The 15612-nt window shown below is 48.1% G+C and overlaps 3 protein-coding genes across 4 annotated transcripts in view; 2 read left to right on the top strand and 1 right to left on the bottom strand.

The window, feature by feature from the left end:
- The first annotated feature begins 115 nt into the window (after positions 1-115).
- psmb6 (proteasome 20S subunit beta 6) lies at positions 116-7019 on the top strand. Its single transcript, XM_033983886.2, has 7 exons — positions 116-233; positions 1023-1090; positions 1165-1230; positions 1806-1871; positions 3082-3211; positions 5595-5739; positions 6667-7019. The coding sequence occupies exons 1-7, from the start codon at positions 135-137 to the stop codon at positions 6792-6794; spliced, it is 702 nt and encodes a 233-aa protein (XP_033839777.1). The 5' UTR covers positions 116-134; the 3' UTR covers positions 6795-7019.
- A 698-nt stretch (positions 7020-7717) lies between these two features.
- znhit1 (zinc finger, HIT-type containing 1) lies at positions 7718-12986 on the top strand. The gene is made up of 7 exons (XM_033983887.2): positions 7718-7760; positions 7934-8024; positions 9358-9455; positions 9743-9818; positions 10846-10925; positions 11149-11318; positions 12411-12986. The coding sequence occupies exons 2-7, from the start codon at positions 8000-8002 to the stop codon at positions 12430-12432; spliced, it is 471 nt and encodes a 156-aa protein (XP_033839778.1). The 5' UTR covers positions 7718-7760; positions 7934-7999; the 3' UTR covers positions 12433-12986.
- A 441-nt stretch (positions 12987-13427) lies between these two features.
- The window catches only part of plod3 (procollagen-lysine, 2-oxoglutarate 5-dioxygenase 3), a 29064-nt gene continuing 26879 nt past the window's right edge, over positions 13428-15612 (bottom strand). Inside the window, exon 19 of one of the 2 annotated variants that reach the window (XM_033983875.2) lies at positions 13428-14744. In XM_033983875.2, coding sequence (XP_033839766.1) covers positions 14589-14744 — 156 coding nt within the window. In that variant the 3' untranslated portion in view covers positions 13428-14588. The remainder of the gene's footprint in view (positions 14745-15612) is intronic. The other variant, XM_033983876.2, reaches the window with a different exon arrangement.

The raw sequence follows: 15612 nt of genomic DNA, 5'->3' as shown, positions 1-15612 counted from the left end.
ACTGTGTTATTAAGTTTGAAAATTAAAAACACATACAGATCAGAGCTTTAGTTTAAGACTTAAATCTTTATTTTGACACTTTAACATCAGGCCCTCTGCGCATGCGCCGCGTCACTTGTTTAGACTGATCCAAAATGGCGGCCACAGCCTCAATGATGCAGAGCTTTGGACCAAACCTTTCTGCTCAAAACGACCTGGTTCCGGACTGGACCCGGACAGAAGTCAGCACCGGGGTGAGTGCTCAGCCTGCGGTACTGGGGAGGCTCGGGGCGGGCTCAGTTCAGTTCGGTTTGGATGATAAAAGGCTAAAAGAGCGGCTGAATGAGACAGCATTTCTGCGGCTAACGGAGGCTAAAGGCTAACCACAGAATAACACTGTGATAGTTCAGTAAAACAACCGAACCGGGCCAGGACAGAAAGAGAACACTCCTCAGCCTCTCACCCTGTCGCACTCCTCCTCAGCCTCTCACCCTGTCGCACTCCTCCTCAGCCTCTCACCCTGTCGCACTCCTCCTCAGCCTCTCACCCTGTCGCACTCCTCCTCAGCCTCTCACCCTGTCGCACTCCTCTGCCTCTCACCCTGTCGCACTCCTCTGCCTCTCACCCTGTCGCACTCCTCTGCCTCTCACCCTGTCGCACTCCTCTGCCTCTCACCCTGTCGCTCTCCTCAGCCTCTCACCCTGTCTTTAGGGTGAAAGGCTTTTGGCTAATGCTAATGCTAATGCTAGCTTGTGACTGTAATGTTATTTGAGAGGGACTTGTTTAACAGCTCATATCACCTGTTGTAGTTCAGGTAAGTCAGTTCTTTATGGTCAGATTGTGTTAAAATAGAGCTCAGATTAAAATCTTGAGTAACAGCGTCAGACAGAGCAGTGCCTCTAGTTAGCATCACATCCACAGAGAATCTTGATGACATTGGCTTCAAAGTGTCAGTTCTCCTTCAGTCATCACTAAAGATCTGAAGCGTCTGCACGGAGCTGTAGAGTCGTGGCTCAGTCGTACTGTGTGTGTGTCTCTTTCAGACCACCATTATGGCGGTGGAGTACGATGGAGGAGTGGTGATCGGCGCAGACTCCAGGACCACCACAGGGTAAGACGAGGAGGCGAGGGGACCGGGGGGGGGGGCAGAAGATGTGACCTGTGACCTTTGACCTTGTGTTTCAGAGCGTACATCGCCAACAGAGTGACGGACAAACTGACCCCCATCCACGATCGGATCTTCTGCTGCAGGTTTGTCTCTCATAGAACATGGAACTGTCTCACGTTCTAAAGGAACCGGCAGGAAACCCACAGACGCTGAGGGCTCGTCCTGAGTGTGTCCTGTTCATATCTCTGGACATGGCTAAGCCGCTAAACAGGAAGTGAGCTCCAGTTCACTTTCTGTGTAAAAACTGTGTCCCTTCTCTCTGTGACTGCTGCTGTCAGACTCATTTTTGTCTTAAATGAGAGAGGGAGCTGCTGATCTTCACCTTTATTAACCTCAGCATTAGCACCATGACATTAAGTGTAATAGTAAAGCGCATTGATAAATGTAGATACTTTATAATAACAGACCAATCAGACACCTTCTTTCCCCGAGGTCGATCCTGCTGGTGTTAAATACTGTGCTCCAGATTATTCTCTACCTGCTCCGGCCTCGATGAGCTTCATTTGGAGCTGAATCTGTGATGTCACACTCAGAACACTCTTTTATACAGTTTGTGGAAATAACTAGGATAATGAACAGTAGTGGTAGTGCAGTACTCTTCTTCCACAGTCTCGAGCTGTGATGGTGTGAGGTTCTAACAGCGCCCTCTCTCGTCCAGGTCCGGTTCTGCAGCAGACACCCAGGCCATCGCTGACGTCGTGGCCTATCAGCTCGGTTTCCACAGGTAAATGTCACAAGAATGCTTTAATTACTATTGATGCAGCTGCTGTCATCAACATTCACTGTGGGAGTGATGCTAACTGGAGGCACTGCTCTGTCTGAATCTCTGACTCAAGTTAGACTTAATCTGAGCTGTGTTTTAACACAATCTGACCATAAAGAGCTGCCTTATGTGAACTACAGCAGGTGATTTGTGCTGTTAAACAGGTCCCTCTCAAATAACATTAGTCACAAGTTGGCTAGCATTAGCATTAGCATTAGCCAACAGTTTTTCAGTGAGTCTCACCTTTTTGCGTAAAATCAAACTCTAAACAGGACCATGAGCTCAGACTGACCACAGGCTCCTGAACATGTGCTCTGTAAATGCAGTTTGGATTTTTTTTGAAGAGTTTTCAAATGATCAAATCTTTTGGGAAGTGCTTATTAATCTGTGCATTGTGTCACCGTGGTAACTGCTTAACATTTCACCATAGAGACACATACATACACACTGTAGGGTTGTCAAAAGTTGTACAGAAACTAGATACTCATGTTTCACAGGGAACCAAACTATAAAAGTCCCATTCACAGAAATGAACCTTTTCTGAATTTGTTTATAATGATCTGGAGCTGAATCAGGACAAGTATAAGACTCAGACTAGTGTCACTGTGGTGTCCAGTCTAGTGCTTAGGGTCGAAATCTGTGTGTTGAGACAGCACTGTAAGGTGTGTGTGAGGTGTGTGTGTGAGGTGTGTGTAATGTGTGTGTAATGTGTGTGTAGTGTTGGGCTGTAAATAGATCATACACATTCAGAATCATGTTGTGTGCTCAGAGTACAGTTAAACACTTGGCTGTATTGATGCTCCATAATGTGTGTGTGTGAGGTGTGTGTGTGAGGTGTGTGTAGTGTGTACACACACACTACACACACCTCACACACACTGTGTAGTGTTGGGCTGTAAATAGATCATACACATTCAGAATCATGTTGTGTGCTCAGAGTACAGTTAAACACTTGGCTGTATTGATGCTCCTCTGCTCTGGTGCTGAGGCAGGAGAGATTTGAACTTCTCTCATTTGTGACACTGAACAGTCAAACATGAAGCTGTTTTTAATAATATAGTTTAAATGTGACTGTAAAAGTATTCGGAGCACAGTACTCTGAGTGGACACTGTATCTGAGTACATTTTAACGCAGTATTCTGTAAGCCGTTTCAAACTTTTGTCTGCGCAGTATCGAGCTGGATGAGCCCCCCCTGGTGGAGACGGCCGCTCACCTGTTTAAGGCGAGCTGCTACAGATACAGAGAAGAACTGACCGCAGGGATTCTGGTGGCCGGATGGGACCGACGCAGAGGAGGACAGGTGAGGAGGAGGAGGACGGGTGAGACGCAGAGGAGGACAGGTGAGACGCAGAGGAGGACAGGTGAGACGCAGAGGAGGACAGGTGAGACGCAGAGGGGGAGGAGGAGGGGTGAGACGCAGAGGAGGACGGGTGAGACGCAGAGGAGGAGGGGGAGGAGGAGGGGTGAGACGCAGAGGAGGAGGGGGAGGAGGAGGGGTGAGACGCAGAGGAGGAGGGGGAGGAGGAGGGGTGAGACGCAGAGGAGGAGGAGGGGTGAGACGCAGAGGAGGAGGAGGGGTGAGACGCAGAGGAGGAGGAGGAGGGGTGAGACGCAGAGGAGGAGGACAGGTGAGACTGAGACGCAGAGGAGGAGGACAGGTGAGACTGAGACGCAGAGGAGGAGGACAGGTGAGACTGAGACGCAGAGGAGGAGGGGTGAGATTGAGACGCAGAGGAGGAGGGGTGAGAGGGAGACGCAGAGGAGGAGGAGGGGTGAGAGGGAGACGCAGAGGAGGAGGAGGGGTGAGAGGGAGACGCAGAGGAGGAGGAGGGGTGAGAGGGAGACGCAGAGGAGGAGGAGGGGTGAGAGGGAGACGCAGAGGAGGAGGAGGGGTGAGAGGGAGACGCAGAGGAGGAGGAGGGGTGAGAGGGAGACGCAGAGGAGGGGTGATGGAGACTGCATCTGGCTCTTTTTCTCAGGTGTACTGCGTGTTTATGGTAGGGCATCTGGCTCTTTGTGGCTCTTTTCCTCAGGTGTACTGCGTGTTTATGGTAGGGCATCTGGCTCTTTTCCTCAGGTGTACTGCGTGTTTATGGTAGGGCATCTGGCTCTTTGTGGCTCTTTTCCTCAGGTGTACTGCGTGTTTATGGTAGGGCATCTGGCTCTTTGTGGCTCTTTTCCTCAGGTGTACTGCGTGTTTATGGTAGGGCATCTGGCTCTTTGTGGCTCTTTTCCTCAGGTGTACTGCGTGTTTATGGTAGGGCATCTGGCTCTTTGTGGCTCTTTTCCTCAGGTGTACTGCGTGTTTATGGTAGGGCATCTGGCTCTTTGTGGCTCTTTTCCTCAGGTGTACTGCGTGTTTATGGTAGGGCATCTGGCTCTTTGTGGCTCTTTTCCTCAGGTGTACTGTGTGTTTATGGTAGGGCATCTGGCTCTTTGTGGCTCTTTTCCTCAGGTGTACTGCGTGTTTATGGTAGGGCATCTGGCTCTTTGTGGCTCTTTTCCTCAGGTGTACTGCGTGTTTATGGTAGGGCATCTGGCTCTTTGTGGCTCTTTTCCTCAGGTGTACTGCGTGTTTATGGTAGGGCATCTGGCTCTTTGTGGCTCTTTTCCTCAGGTGTACTGTGTGTTTATGGTAGGGCATCTGGCTCTTTTCCTCAGGTGTACTGCGTGTTTATGGTAGGGCATCTGGCTCTTTTCCTCAGGTGTACTGTGTGTTTATGGTAGGGCATCTGGCTCTTTTCCTCAGGTGTACTGTGTGTTTATGGTAGGGCATCTGGCTCTTTTCCTCAGGTGTACTGTGTTTATGGTAGGGCATCTGGCTCTTTTCCTCAGGTGTACTGCGTGTTTATGGTAGGGCATCTGGCTCTTTTCCTCAGGTGTACTGTGTGTTTATGGTAGGGCATCTGGCTCTTTTCCTCAGGTGTACTGTGTTTATGGTAGGGCATCTGGCTCTTTTCCTCAGGTGTACTGTGTGTTTATGGTAGGGCATCTGGCTCTTTTCCTCAGGTGTACTGTGTGTTTATGGTAGGGCATCTGGCTCTTTTCCTCAGGTGTACTGCGTGTTTATGGTAGGGCATCTGGCTCTTTTCCTCAGGTGTACTGTGTGTTTATGGTAGGGCATCTGGCTCTTTTCCTCAGGTGTACTGCGTGTTTATGGTAGGGCATCTGGCTCTTTTCCTCAGGTGTACTGCGTGTTTATGGTAGGGCATCTGGCTCTTTGTGGCTCTTTTCCTCAGGTGTACTGTGTTTATGGTAGGTCATCTGGCTCTTTGTGGCTCTTTTCCTCAGGTGTACTGCGTGTTTATGGTAGGTCATCTGGCTCTTTGTGGCTCTTTTCCTCAGGTGTACTGCGTGTTTATGGTAGGTCATCTGGCTCTTTGTGGCTCTTTTCCTCAGGTGTACTGCGTGTTTATGGTAGGGCATCTGGCTCTTTTCCTCAGGTGTACTGTGTGTTTATGGTAGGTCATCTGGCTCTTTGTGGCTCTTTTCCTCAGGTGTACTGCGTGTTTATGGTAGGTCATCTGGCTCTTTGTGGCTCTTTTCCTCAGGTGTACTGTGTGTTTATGGTAGGGCATCTGGCTCTTTTCCTCAGGTGTACTGTGTGTTTATGGTAGGGCATCTGGCTCTTTTCCTCAGGTGTACTGCGTGTTTATGGTAGGGCATCTGGCTCTTTTCCTCAGGTGTACTGTGTGCCGATCGGGGGGATGTTGGTGAGGCAGCCTGTGTCGGTCGGGGGCAGTGGGAGCACGTACATCTACGGCTTCATGGATTCAAACTACAAACCGTCCATGAGCAAAGAGCAGTGTCTGGAGCTGACCGCCACAGGTACGACACCTCCGACCTTTGACCCCTGTGTCTGATCCCTGACCTTTGACCTCACAGGGGGCACTATTTTTAGTGCTGTCTGAAATTTAGAGTGCTCTACTTTTCAGTCACAGGACCTGGAAACACACCAGGACCACAATGCACTGGGAGAGTCATAAAGTCCTCCCTCTGTCCTCTGGTGTTTTAACTGGACTCTACACAAATACTACTGCTACTGCTACTACTGCTACTGCTACTACTGCTACTGCTACTACTGCTACTGCTACTGCTACTGCTACTGCTACTGCTACAGATCCAGTTTGACGTGTGATTATTATTAGTCCAGTTAGTCGTTTGTTTACATCTGACTCTGTTGTTTGTTTGTTTACAGCTCTGACTCTGTTGTTTGTTTACAGCTCTGACTCTGTTGTTTGTTTGTTTGTTTACAGCTCTGACTCTGTTGGTTGTTTACAGCTCTGACTCTGTTGGTTGTTTGTTTACAGCTCTGACTCTGTTGTTTGTTTACAGCTCTGACTCTGTTGTTTGTTTGTTTACAGCTCTGACTCTGTTGTTTGGTTGTTTACAGCTCTGACTCTGTTGGTTGTTTACAGCTCTGACTCTGTTGGTTGTTTACAGCTCTGACTCTGTTGGTTGTTTACAGCTCTGACTCTGTTGGTTGTTTACAGCTCTGACTCTGTTGGTTGTTTACAGCTCTGACTCTGTTGGTTGTTTACAGCTCTGACTCTGTTGGTTGTTTACAGCTCTGACTCTGTTGGTTGTTTACAGCTCTGACTCTGTTGGTTGTTTACAGCTCTGACTCTGTTGGTTGTTTACAGCTCTGACTCTGTTGGTTGTTTACAGCTCTGACTCTGTTGGTTGTTTACAGCTCTGACTCTGTTGTTTGTTTGTTTACAGCTCTGACTCTGTTGTTTGTTTGTTTGTTTACAGCTCTGACTCTGGCCATGGAGCGTGATGGCTCTAGTGGGGGTGTGGTGCGTTTGGCCTCCATCTCAGAGGACGGAGTGGAGCGACGAGTCATCCTGGGAAATCAACTGCCCAAGATCTCCACACACTGAGGCCCCTCCCCTCCACAGGCCCCTCCCCTCCACAGGCCCCTCCCCTCCACAGGCCCCTCCCCTCCACAGGCCCCTCCCCTCCACAGGCCCCTCCCCTCCACAGGCCCCTCCTCTCTACAGGCCCCTCCTCTCTACAGGCCCCTCCCCTCTACAGGCCCCTCCCCTCTACAGGCCCCTCCCCTCTACAGGCCCTTTATCCTGTTTAATAAAATGCTTGTCTTTGTGACTGTGTCTCTTGTGTTTTCTGTTTGTTCTTCACGTCAGACTGAACAGCTTTGTGTGAAAAACAGTTCAAACATTAAAAACACTAAATATTATGACATCACATTAAAGCCCAGGCAGAATATCGACTGAACCGAATCCCGATCCAGAATATCGACTGAACCGAATCCCGATCCAGACCATTTTTCAGTATTAGTGCCAATATTTGATCAATATTTTTGTCATGCGTCCCTCCCAATCACAGCAGCCCTGTGCGTCTGATCCCGCCCCCTGCTGTGTAGATCCACCAATGGCACATGTCGTGAGTCCAAACTACAGCCCAGGGGCCAAATGTGGCCCTCAGACTCATTTTTGTTGGCCCTCATGCCTCCTGAACTGGCTCAATTGATTAGAAGTATTTTTGTACAGAGATTCTATCTATAACCTATAATCTATATCTATAACCTGAATAACATCACACTGTGACACCTGAAAATGATCGACTGTGGCCCTCAGCTTCAAATATGCTTCAGTGTGTGGCCCTCAGCTTCACATATGCTTCAGTGTGTGGCCCTCAGCTTCACATATGCTTCAGTGTGTGGCCCTCAGGGAAATACATTTGGACAGGTGCGGTTCAGAGGAGAAGATCATCCTGTCCTCATGTGCACTCGAGCTCCTCCCATGAGACTGAAGAACAAGAGGAGCAGCCGTGGAGGAGAAGGAGGAGTCTGAACAGGAGAGAGCTGGAGCGAGCAGAGCCACAGAGTGAGTGTATATTCTGTATACACACACACACACACACCCCACACACACACACCCCACACACACTCTTGTCCTTCTGTCATATTGAGAACAGAGTAAATGTTTCATTAAAGTGTGGACTTCTCTCTGATCATATGAACAACAGTTATATAATTGTTTTCATCCCTTTTTGAAAGACTAAGCTGCTCAACGCGATACACAAACTGCGGCGTGTCCCTGCGCGGCCTCCGTACTCCGCTGTCATGGTGCTGGAGAAGAAAGGCTCCGGTGAGTTTGAGCAAAACATCGCAAAAAACTCACTAAAACATCACGAAAATCACTATTGAGTTGAAATAAACCACGAGCCGCAGTTTTGACACAGAAAGTGAATTAGAGCCAGAGTCGCGCTCAAGACTCACTTCAGTTTATAACACAGCGGCTAACAGGCTAGCTCTGTCCATTTATATAAACAGTCTATGCTAACAGGCTAGCTCTGTCCATTTATATCAACAGTCTATGCTAACAGGCTAGCTCTGTCCATTTATATCAACAGTCTATGCTAACAGGCTAGCTCTGTCCATTTATATCAACAGTCTATGCTAACAGGCTAGCTCTGTCCATTTATATCAACAGTCTATGCTAACAGGCTAGCTCTGTCCATTTATATAAACAGTCTATGCTAACAGGCTAGCTCTGTCCATTTATATAAACAGTCTATGCTAACAGGCTAGCTCTGTCCATTTATATCAACAGTCTATGCTAACAGGCTAGCTCTGTCCATTTATATAAACAGTCTATGCTAACAGGCTAGCTCTGTCCATTTATATCAACAGTCTATGCTAACAGGCTAGCTCTGTCCATTTATATCAACAGTCTATGCTAACAGGCTAGCTCTGTCCATTTATATCAACAGTCTATGCTAACAGGCTAGCTCTGTCCATTTATATCAACAGTCTATGCTAACAGGCTAGCTCTGTCCATTTATATAAACAGTCTATGCTAACAGGCTAGCTCTGTCCATTTATATAAACAGTCTATGCTAACAGGCTAGCTCTGTCCATTTATATCAACAGTCTATGCTAACAGGCTAGCTCTGTCCATTTATATAAACAGTCTATGCTAACAGGCTAGCTCTGTCCATTTATATCAACAGTCTATGCTAACAGGCTAGCTCTGTCCATTTATATCAACAGTCTATGCTAACAGGTTAGCTGTGTCTGTTTATAGTCTGTGCGTTAAACACAGCTCTGACTGACACAGGCTCCTGAACATGAGATCTTTAAATCACTTTTGTGTGTGTGTGTGTTTTTTTTAAATTGTGTCTCCATGGTAACTGCTGAACAATCCACCATAGACCTATATGTAGAAGTATCACTAACATGCATCATAAAATATACACAGACCCATAGAGTGTGTATAATAGTCTCTCTGGCTGTCTCCTCTCTCCTGATTGGCTGTCTCCTCTCTCCTGATTGGCTGTCTCCTCTCTCCTCTCTCCTGATTGGCTGTCTCCTGTCTCCTCTCTCCTGATTGGCTGTCTCCTCTCTCCTGATTGGCTGTCTCCTGTCTGCTCTCTCCTGATTGGCTCTGTCCTCTCTCCTCTCTCCTGATTGGTCCACAGCTCGTGTGGAGGCGGGGCAGCGGAGAGTGTTGGACGAGGCCACGAGACAGAGACGTCTGACCCGACAGCTCGAGGCTCTGGAGAAGGACAACTTCCAGGTCAGGACATCCAGGAGGGGCAGGAGCAGGGTCGGCCCGTGTGTGTGCGGTTCTGTTTGCACACGGGGCAACAAGGGGCAACACGGGGCAACACAGAGGAACACGGGGCAACAAGGGACAACACAGAGGAACATGGGGCAACAAGGGGCAACACAGAGGAACACGGGGCAACAAGGGGCAACACAGAGGAACACGGGGCAACACAGGGCACATTTGTGGGGACAGGAGTACCCTGCTCGGGGGTCAGTTGTTACTTAATGTTACATAATGTTTGTGTTTGTCTCCAGGACGACCCTTTGTCCTCTCTGCCTCCTCCAGGACCCACAGCCCGACTGCCAGCCTTCAGCGAGACCGAGGAACCAGGTCTGAACCAAGAGACCTGGTTTAGTCCTGGTTTAGTCCTGGTTTAGTCCTGGTTTAGTCCTGGTTTAGACCTGGTTTAGTCCTGGTTTAGACCCACTTTAGTCCTGGTTTAGACCCACTTTAGTCCTGGTTTAGACCCACTTTAGTCCTGGTTTAGTCCTGGTTTAGACCTGGTTTAGTGCTGGTTTAGTCCTGGTTTAGTCCTGGTTTAGACCTGGTTTAGTCCTGGTTTAGTCCTGGTTTAGTCCTGGTTTAGACCTGGTTTAGACCCACTTTAGTCCTGGTTTAGACCCACTTTAGTCCTGGTTTAGACCTGGTTTAGTGCTGGTTTAGTCCTGGTTTAGTCCTGGTTTAGACCTGGTTTAGTCCTGGTTTAGTCCTGGTTTAGTCCTGGTTTAGACCCACTTTAGTCCTGGTTTAGTCCTGGTTTAGACCTGGTTTAGTGCTGGTTTAGTCCTGGTTTAGTCCTGGTTTGGACCTGGTTTAGTCCTGGTTTAGTCCTGGTTTAGACCTGGTTTAGTCCTGGTTTAGACCTGGTTTAGGCCTGGTTCAGTCCTGATTTAGACCTGGTTTAGACCTGGTTTAGTCCTGGTTTAGTCCTGGTTCAGTCCTGGTTCAGTCCTGGTTTAGACCTGGTTTAGTCCTGGTTTAGTCCTGGTTTAGGCCTGGTTTAGACCTGGTTTAGACCTGGTTTAGACCTGGTTTAGTCCTGGTTTAGACCTGGTTTAGACCTGGTTTAGTCCTGGTTTAGTCCTGGTTTAGTCCTGGTTCAGTCCTGGTTCAGTCCTGGTTTAGACCTGGTTTAGTCCTGGTTTAGTCCTGGTTTAGTCCTGGTTTAGTCCTGGTTTAGACCTGGTTTAGACCTGGTTTAGACCTGGTTTAGACCTGGTTTAGGCCTGGTTTAGTCCTGGTTTAGGCCTGGTTTAGTCCTGGTTTAGACCTGGTTTAGTCCTGGTTTAGTCCAGATTCTTGTTAAATATAAACTGTAACATAAATAATAAAAATAGTTCCTCTTCTTCGTCTGTAGAGAAGAGGAGGAGAAAGACTCGTGGAGATCATTTCAAACAGAGGTTCAGAAAGAACTTCAGCGCTCTGCTGGAAGAGGAGGTAACAGCGCCACCTACAGGGAACACCACGACACTGCACGACTGGACCAGGACTGGACCAGGACTGGACCAGGACTGGACCGAGACTGGACCAGGACTGGACCAGGACTGGACTAGGACTGGACCGAGACTGGACCAGGACTGGACCGAGACTGGACCAGGATCACAAGGCCAGTTTATTTTTGTTACACAGTTGGACACACACTGGCTGGTTGTTTTTGTAGAACCTGTCGGAGCGGGCGGAGCCTAACTACCTGTCGGCTGTGGCCCCGCCCTCCTCGCTGCCGCCCCGCCCCTTCTGCTGCGTGTGTGGATTCCCCTCACACTACACCTGCACCACCTGCGGAGGGCGCTACTGCTGCACCAAGTGTCTGCTCACGCACCGAGAGACCAGGTCAGACTCACTTAGACCGGGTTTAGACCTGGTTCAGTCCTGATTCAGGCTGGGTTTAGTCCTCTTTTAGACATTTTAGCCCTCTTTTAGTCCTGGTTTAGACCTCTTTTAGTCCTGGTTTAGACCTCTTTTAGTCCTGGTTTAGACCTCTTTTAGTCCTGGTTTAGACCTTTTTTAGTCCTGTTTCAGTCCTGGTTTAGACCTGGTTTAGACCTGGTTCAGTCCTGGTTTAGACCTCTTTTAGTCCTGGTTTAGACCTCTTTTAGTCCTGGTTTAGACCTTGTTTAGACCTCTTTTAGTCCTGGTTTAGACCTCTTTTAGTCCTCTTTTAGTCCTGGTTTAGACCTCTTTTAGTCCTGGTTTAGACCTCTTTTAGTCCTGGTTTAGACCTGGTTTAGACCTCTTTTAGTCCTGGTTTAGACCTCTTTTAGTCCTGGTTTAGACCTGGTTCAGACCTGGTTCAGTCCTGGTTCAGTCCTGGTTTAGACCTCTTTTAGTCCTGGTTCAGTCGTGGTTCAGTCCTGGTTCAGTCCTGGTTCAGTCCTGGTTCAGTTCTGGTTTAGACCTCTTTTAGTCCTGGTTTAGACCTCTTTTAGTCCTGGTTTAGACCTGGTTCAGACCTGGTTCAGTCCTGGTTTAGACCTGGTTCAGTCCTGGTTTAGACCTGGTTTAGACCTGGTTCAGACCTGGTTCAGTCCTGGTTCAGTCCTGGTTTAGACCTCTTTTAGTCCTGGTTCAGTCCTGGTTCAGTCCTGGTTCAGTCCTGGTTCAGTCCTGGTTCAGTCCTGGTTCAGTCCCGGTTCAGTTCTGGTTTAGACCTCTTTTAGTCCTGGTTCAGTCCTGGTTCAGTCCTGGTTCAGTCCTGGTTCAGTCCCGGTTCAGTTCTGGTTTAGACCTCTTTTAGTCCTGGTTCAGTCCTGGTTTAGACCTCTTTTAGTCCTGGTTCAGTTCTGGTTCAGTCCTGGTTCAGTGCTGGTTTAGACCTCTTTTAGTCCTGGTTCAGTCCTGGTTTAGACCTCTTTTAGTCCTGGTTCAGTGCTGGTTTAGACCTCTTTTAGTCCTGGTTTAGTTCTTTCTTTTCCTCTCCTGCAGGTGTCTGAAGTGGACTCTGTGACTTGGTTCAGACGCTGCTCTTCCTTCGAGCTGCGTGGTGATTGGCTCCTGCAGCTGTCACTCACAGACCTCAGACTGCAGCTGTGCCCTGAGGTGGGCGGGCCTTAGGAGTGAGTGACAGGTGGGTTTGACCAATCACAGTGTGGACTCAGAGGAAGCAGATGTTTGAGTCGCCTCAGGTCGATGAAGCTGCAAACTGAACTGTAAAGCACTGAACATTTGTGACTGTGGACGCAACAGCTCCTCCCCCTCGCACAGAGGCCCCGCCCCTCGCACAGAGGCCCCGCCCCTCTGAGCGACATGAACCAAATGGATATCTTGGACCAACAAATAGCTGCAGCCGACAGTTTGAGTCAGAGGTGACGTCACGGCTCGAGAGGTTTCATCAGAACTCTGGTCCTGACCTGGTTTAGTCCTGGTTTAGACCTCTTTTAGTCCTGGTTTAGTCCTGGTTTAGTCCTGGTTGTTCATTTTCTCTCCATCTTAAACTGTGACATAAAGTTGTTTTTTTCTGTCCAAATAAAACTCCCTCCAGTCACCGGGGGGCGCCAGTGCCATTGTGTCCTTGTCCCATTGTGTCCTTGTCCCATTTCCACAGAAAACAGAACAAATGGAAGAGAAGGGAGCGACAAACTGCACATTTGTTTTTACAAACAAATAAAAATGAGCCTTTTTAGATTTACATATTTAACACTTTTCCCACAAGACACACACACACACACACACACCCCACTGTGTCTCACACACACACCCCACTGTGTCTCACACACACACCCCACTGTGTCTCACACACACACCCCCCGTACTGTCTCACACACACAGATGAGATTACTCTGTGCTATAAAACACATCCATGACTCTTCAGTGACCTCAGACAGTACAGGCATCCTCTGTCCTCGTCTCCTTTCCTCCTTGTCTCCTCGTCTCCTTTCCTCCTTGTCTCCTCGTCTCCTCTCCTTGTGCAGTGTGAACATTCAAGAGGAACACACATATTTACACCAAACTTTATTAAAAATAACTTAACTCAGTTTGTACAAAATCACAAAAACTTAAATAAAGTCATGACATGAAAAACAACTTTGAGAACACACAGGTGTACGCACACAGGTGTACGCACACAGGTGTACGCACACAGGTGTACGCACACAGGTGTACGCACACAGGTGTACGCACACAGGTGTACGCACACAGGTGTACGCACACAGGTGTACGCACACAGGTGTACGCACACAGGTGCACGCACACAGGTGCATACACACAGGTGTGTACAGGTGAGTGTGGACTCACTAAGGCAAAAGGTGAACTTTGTTTTAATATTTTAAATCTGTCTAGACTCTGGAGTAAAATGATTAACAGAGGAATGAGACGAAGGATCCCACGCTGGGAGGGCATCTGGGTCTGTTGCCTTTGCTGCAGTTTAAACAGTTCTAACAGTTTACAGTTCTAATAAAAATATAAAATGTTCAGTTCAAAGCAGGAAAAGACAAAGTAAAAATAGATCCTCATTTTAAAATCTCAAAAATAATTTCATCATAAAAGTTTTGATTGGAGGAAAATATTTGTCCCTAAAAAAACTGGCTTCATGCTCCAAGAGAACGGACCAATCAGAGACCAGAACAGAGGAAGGACCAATCAGAGACCAGAAAAGAGGAAGGACCAATCAGAGCGCAGAAGAGAGGAAGGACCAATCAGAGACCAGAACAGAGGAAGGACCAATCAGAGACCAGAACAGAGGAAGGACCAATCAGAGACCAGAACAGAGGAAGGACCAATCAGAGACCAGAACAGAGGTGAGTGTAGAAACCCCGGGTCTCCACAGGTCGACAAATGACACCATGATGTAGTGGGTCTCCTGGGGGACGGGGAGGCCCTCGTGGACTTGGTCCTGGCCCTAGTTCTGGTCTCGGTCCTGGTCCTGGTCCTGGTCCTAGTTCTGGTCTCGGTCCTGGTCCTGGTCCTAGTTCTGGTCTTGGTCCTGGTCCCGGTCTCTACGGGTCGACGAATGACACCATGATGTAGTGGGCCTCCTGGGTGACGGGGAGGCCCTCGTGGACTTGATCCAGGTCTTGGTCCTGGTCTTGGTCCTGGTCGGGTTCCTGGTCCTAGTTCTGGTCCTAGTTCTGGTTCTGGTCCTGGTCTCGGTCCTGGTCCCGGTCTCTACGGGTCGACGAATGACACCATGATGTAGCGGGTCCCCTGGGTGACGGGCAGTCCTTCGTGGTAGTGGGTCAAACGTCCCGGGTGCATGAACGACCAGCCTTTTCTCGGAGCCTCCACTTTACAGTCGTACCGGAGAAACCTGCAGCCGCCGCCCTGTGACCAGAGGGTGAACGGGTCAAGACTCGTCATATACACAACTACAGCCCTGTGTTCTCACCTGGTAGTCCTGGTTCTTGTGTGTTTGTGCGTGTTCTCACCTGGTTCTTGTGTGTTTTTGTGTGTTCCCACCTGGTTCTTGTGTGTCTTTGCGTGTTCTCATCTGGTTCTTGTGTGTTTGTGCGTGTTCTCATCTGGTTCTTGTGTGTTTGTGCGTGTTCTCATCTGGTTCTTGTGTGTCTTTGCGTGTTCTCATCTGGTTCTTGTGTGTTTTTGTGTGTTCTCACCTGGTTCTTGTGTGTTTTTGTGTGTTCTCATCTGGTTCTTGTGTGTCTTTGCGTGTTCTCATCTGGTTCTTGTGTGTTTTTGTGTGTTCTCATCTGGTTCTTGTGTGTTTTTGTGTGTTCTCATCTGGTTCTTGTGTGTCTTTGCGTGTTCTCATCTGGTTCTTGTGTGTTTTTGCTTCTTCTTTCTTTCTTTTTATATTTATTTCATTCATTAAAACAAATCAGTGCAGCACATCTGCACACAGTATTTCATCTTTTGTACAATTATAATTGATGAATGAAAAGGCACAGACAGAAGCAAAGACTCATAATATCTGCCCCTTATCGACTCTGACTCTTATTCCTCCCAGTGTATTTCACTGTTACATTATACAAAATCAAACTTAGATGTGCGGCTACTTTACAAAACAAAAAAAAACAAACAAAAAAAACACAAAATGATCCTGTCACATAGCAGTTATATACTTTAATAATGATAATTTCAAGCTTTTCTTAAACATATAAATGGACTTGGATTCTTTAATATTACTGTCAAGACTGTTCCAAAGACTGACTCCCTTGATTGAATCACATCTTTC

The sequence above is a fragment of the Periophthalmus magnuspinnatus genome, chromosome 18, assembly GCF_009829125.3.
Source record: "Periophthalmus magnuspinnatus isolate fPerMag1 chromosome 18, fPerMag1.2.pri, whole genome shotgun sequence".
Classification (NCBI taxonomy): domain Eukaryota; kingdom Metazoa; phylum Chordata; class Actinopteri; order Gobiiformes; family Gobiidae; genus Periophthalmus; species Periophthalmus magnuspinnatus.
The sequence above is the reverse complement of the archived record's forward strand: the minus strand, read 5'-3'. Positions and strand labels throughout refer to the sequence as shown.